The following is a 5,000-nucleotide window of genomic DNA, read 5'->3' as shown; positions in this document are numbered from 1 at the left end:
TGTTTTACTAGTATTATAATCATTACAATATCATTATTGCTATCATTACTATTATCATTATCAGTATAATTTCTTCTGTTACTGGTATATATATCTTTAAGATATATATACAGCTGCAACTACTGTTACTGTTAGTACAATTATTATTACTAACATAAATAGTATTATGACTTTAGGTGTTGGTATTACTAAGGTCATTATCATTATCGTTATTTTCATAATCATTATCATTACTATCACTATTTTGACATCACTAATATCGTCATAATCAGCTTACATTTTATCATCACCATCATCACCAATATCATCACTAACACCACCATTACCATCACCATTATCACCATCACAAACATCACCATCATCATTATCGTCACCAACATCACCTTTATCATCACCAACATCATTATCATCACCAATATCACCATCACCTTCAACATCACCATTACACTTCCACTCACCATCCCCAACATCATCACCACAACTATTTCCACCACATTTAATCAACGTTTCGAAACCCATTATTAATTCCCTTTCTCCCCTTCCTTCCAGTATCCTGGAGCTTCGGAAGGAGAAGTCCAGAGACGCGGCGCGTTCCAGAAGAGGCAAAGAGAACTACGAGTTCTACGAGCTAGCCAAGGTGAGGAGGAGCTGTCGGGTTATCTCTCTTTCTCTGTCTCTGTCTGTCTCTGTCTTTGTCTTTGTCTGTCTCTCTGTCTTTGTCTCTGTCTGTCTATGTCTTTGTCTTTGTCTGTCTCTCTGTCTTTGTCTCTGTCTCTGTCTCTCTCTCTTTTCTATTTTTCTTTCAAGTTTTATTATCTGAGGTGAAATGCTCTCAATAGAATGTGCATATGTAAACAAACACACACACACACACACACACATACTTGCATATAGTCTGACAGAAAAACAAGCAAGCGGACAGACAAACAGAAATACACACACACTCAAAGAGAAAAAACATATTTATGTATATGTATATATATACATACATACGTATATAACTCTATACTCATATACTTCCATACATACACACATACACAGTGATATCCCAACCCCAACGAAACCAATCCACAACCGTATCCAAAAAAAATCACATCACACGAACCCACATCAAAAAAAAAAAGCTGATACTAACTAACCTCCCCCTTCCCCCCCTCTCTCCCCCTCTGCCCCCAGATGCTGCCCCTCCCCGCCGCCATCACTTCCCAGCTGGACAAGGCCTCTATCATCAGACTGACCATCTCCTACCTCAAGCTACGAGAATTCACACTGCATGGGGACCCGCCGTGGCCGCGAGACAGCTCCGGGAACAAGTCATTGAAATGTGAGTATGTTAACGGGGTGATTGGGTTGTTTGGGAGGATGTTAACGGGGTGGTTGGGTTGTTTGGGAGGATGTTGATGGGGTGGTTGGGTTGTTTATTTGGTTTTTGTGTTTGTTTAAATGTATTTTGTTTTTTTGTTTGTATGCTAAGCCTACAGAAGGGGAAAATAGCCCGAATTTTAAGTTCTGTGTTTATTTCTTTTTCTTATGAATCTTGGGGCTGAGAATTGATAAGAAAAGGCGTAAGAAATACCTGTTTCGGTCATTTCCAGAAATCTGCGGTCTTTGAGATTTGAAAATTATAGTATAAATTGCGTATAATTTTACTTACATTTTCATAATTTATTTTTTTCATATGGAAAGTGTAATAAAATGGAAGCCCGCTGTGTGCGTTTTTTTCTGTCTGCCTGTCTATCGGTCTGTTCTCTCTCTCTCTCTCTCTCTCTCTCTCTCTCTCTCTCTCTCTCTCTCTCTCTTTCTCTCTCTCTCCCTCTCCCCCTCTTTCCTTCTCCCTCTCCCTCTCCCTCTCCCTCTCCCTCTCCCTCTCCCTCTCCCTCTCCCTCCCCCTCCCCTTCCCTCTTTCCCTCCTTCCCTTCCCCCCTTTCTTACTCTCTCTCTCCCTCTACGACTATCAAATAATTCCGCCTATATGATATTTATCGCCACGTGCGCTGTCATCTATTAGCTATCCCTAAGCCTCCATAGGCCTATGCATCTCCCAGTCCCTCTCGCCCCAGGTTGTGGGCCACTTTCCCATTGTGACTGACAGCTTGCAGGAGGAGGGGATGGGAGTATTAAAAGGACAGGGAAGATATAGGATAGGAAGGGATAGGAGAGAAGGGGGGAAGGATATAGGATAGGGAGGGATAGGAGAGAAGGAGGGAAGGATATAGGATAGGGAGGGGGAAGGATATATGATAGGGAGTATATTGGATAGGGAGGGATAGGAGAGAAGGGAAGGATATAGGATATGGAGGGATAGGAGAGAAGGGGGAAGGATATATAGGATAGGAGAGGATAGGGAGGGAAGGGGGGAAGGATATAGGATAGGGAGGATAGAGAGAGGGGAAGGATGTAGGAGGATAGGGAGGGAAGGGAGAAGGGTGCATAGGATAGGGAGGGATATAGGAGAGAAGGGGAAGGATATAGAATAAGGGAGGGATAAACAGGAGAGAAGGGGGGAGCATATATGATAGGGAGGGATAGGAGAGGAGGGAGAATATAGGATAAGGAGGGATAGGAGAGAAGGGGGAAGGATGTAGGATAGGGAGGGAAGGAGGAAGGATATAGGATAGGGAGGGATAGGAGAGAAGGAGGAAGGATATAGGGTAGGGAGGGAAGGGGGAAGGATATAGGATAGAGAGGGATAGAAGAGAAGGAGGGAGGATATAGGATAAGGAGGGATAGGAGAGAAGGAGGGAGTAGATGGGAGAGAGGGACGAGACGAAGGTGAAATTGGAGGTGGATAGTATTTTTTATAATCTAAGTGACGTTTAGTATTTTCTCGTGATGTTAGGGTTGTCATTTGTCTTATTTCATATTTAGTGTCTTTGTCAATGTTCATGTTTTGGCGAATTAATGGGTCCTGATACATGCATTTAATGTTATTGAAGCGTTTTTTTTCCGACTGATATGTTTTGTGCCTTCTTTCTTAATTTTCTTTATTTTTCCTTTTTCTTTTTTATTATTCATGGCCTTCTAAGTCAACATATCCACTCGGGCCCCATTCGGTCACGTGACCCTCCCATCTGCCCCGCGTACGAGGCTGCACTCCGCTAGCAAAACACGTCTCCGTAATCCTATATTTATTCAATGAGTCATTTCCACAATTCTCTCCCATTTTTTCCCTTTTTCTCTTATTTATTTCCCTCTTCCCATGTTTCCCCTCTTTTTAGGGGGGGTCTTCTCTTTCCCTCCCTCCCCTTCCCCTCCCTCCTCCTCCTTTCCCTACTGTTCGGTGTATTAATATTCGTAGATAAGGTAGGATTCCCTCTCCATGTAACACCGCTCAGAATGGGATTACAGACAGCGGAATCCTTGTTTTATCAAGAAATATCTCGGCGATTTAGTACGTAAGGGCGGGATTTCCGTGGCGCTCGCTCGACGCCACCTGTTACGCAGGGGAAAATAATCCTCTTTGCCAGCCGTCCATAAGAGTCAGTTTTCAATGGAGAGGCTTATGTTGCATTCGTACAGGAAAAAAAGAAAGTTTTTTATGGGTATAATTTGGGGAAATTGTATAACTGGCTGGACACTGGTCCTTTTTTATCTTTTATTGTGTTCCCGTATTTTTTCTTTTCCTTTTTTTATGTGAGGGCGTAGATAGTTCCTTTGCGAGCGGAGGAAGAGGGAAGAGACAGAAAGAAAAGTAAAAAAAGAGAGGCGGAAAAGCTCTAGAAAAGAAACAAAGCAAGATAGAAAAAAAAAACGAGTGTATATTTGTTTATACATGTGTTTTTTTTGTGTGTGTTTATGCGCGTTTGTTTGTAAGTGTTTAGACATCCATCCCAAAGAAGCCATGTTGTCGAAAACATCTTAGAACAGGATGTCACAGCGTGTACCGCAATGCATAAATTTATCATATTGGAATGAGGCGAAAGGATGAGGGAGAGGCGGACTTGCCTGGGAGAGCAAGTGGAATAGATTTTTATATATACATATATTTATGTGTGTGTGTGCGTGTGTGTGTGTGTGTGTGTGTGTGTGTGTGTGTGTGTGTGTGTGTGTGTGTGTGTGTGTGTGTGTGTGTGTGTGTGTGTGTGTGTGAATTTGTGTATGTATGTATGTGTGAATGTATATATTTCTATATCTATCTATATAGATGTATATAGATGTTAATATATAGAGGATATATATATATATATATATATATATATATATATATATATATATTTATATATACATGTATGCATATATATATATATATATATATATTCATGTATGTATATATATATATATATATATAAATATATATATATATATATATATATATATATATATATATATATATATATATATATGTATACACATATATGTATGTACATATGTTTATATATATTATATATGATATATGAATATGTATATATATATATATATATATATATATATATATATATATATATATGTATATACATACTTGAGCATATATATGTATGTGTGTTGAAGTGCGTATTTTTTGTCCTTGTGTAAGTCGTAGAGTCTTCTCCCCCTCCTCCCCCTTCTACCCCCTACCCGCCCCCCCACTATTTGTCCGGCTAGATCCCCTATTTGGCCTCAAATCCATACATTATCCCATTTTTTATTCCCCTGATTCCCCGTGATCTATCCAGCGCTGACCGCCGTGTATGCAAAAACTCGAAGGGCAAACACTATTCTTTTATTCCGTGACAGATGCGATTCTTGGGGGGAGGGGGGGGGGAGGGGGGGAGGTAGGTGCGAGAGGTAAAAGGGGGGGTGGGGGGAGGGGGAGGCTGGTGGGGAGGGTGTGAGAGTGAGGGGGGAGGGTGTTGGTGGTGAGTGGGGGAGGTGCGAGAGGTAAAAGGAGGGGGGAGGGGGTGGGGAGGGAGGGGGTGACGAAGTGAGTAGGAAAGGGGGGAGAGGGTGGTGGGGGAGGGAGGGGGTGAGGGTGTGAGAGTGAGTAGGGTGGCCAGCGAAGTGTGTTTGATTCTGGAGAGATG

General features: G+C 41.7%; 1 protein-coding gene across 1 annotated transcript in view; it reads left to right on the top strand.

Moving 5' to 3' along the window:
• LOC138866671 (uncharacterized) overlaps positions 1-5,000 on the top strand; it is a 545,967-nt gene that overhangs the window by 519,575 nt on the left and 21,392 nt on the right. Inside the window, exons 4-5 of the mRNA XM_070139850.1 lie at positions 550-637; positions 1,177-1,324. Coding sequence (XP_069995951.1) covers positions 550-637; positions 1,177-1,324 — 236 coding nt within the window. The remainder of the gene's footprint in view (positions 1-549; positions 638-1,176; positions 1,325-5,000) is intronic.

Source organism: Penaeus vannamei, chromosome 26 (assembly GCF_042767895.1).
Source record: "Penaeus vannamei isolate JL-2024 chromosome 26, ASM4276789v1, whole genome shotgun sequence".
NCBI lineage: Eukaryota > Metazoa > Arthropoda > Malacostraca > Decapoda > Penaeidae > Penaeus > Penaeus vannamei.
The sequence above is the reverse complement of the archived record's forward strand: the minus strand, read 5'-3'. Positions and strand labels throughout refer to the sequence as shown.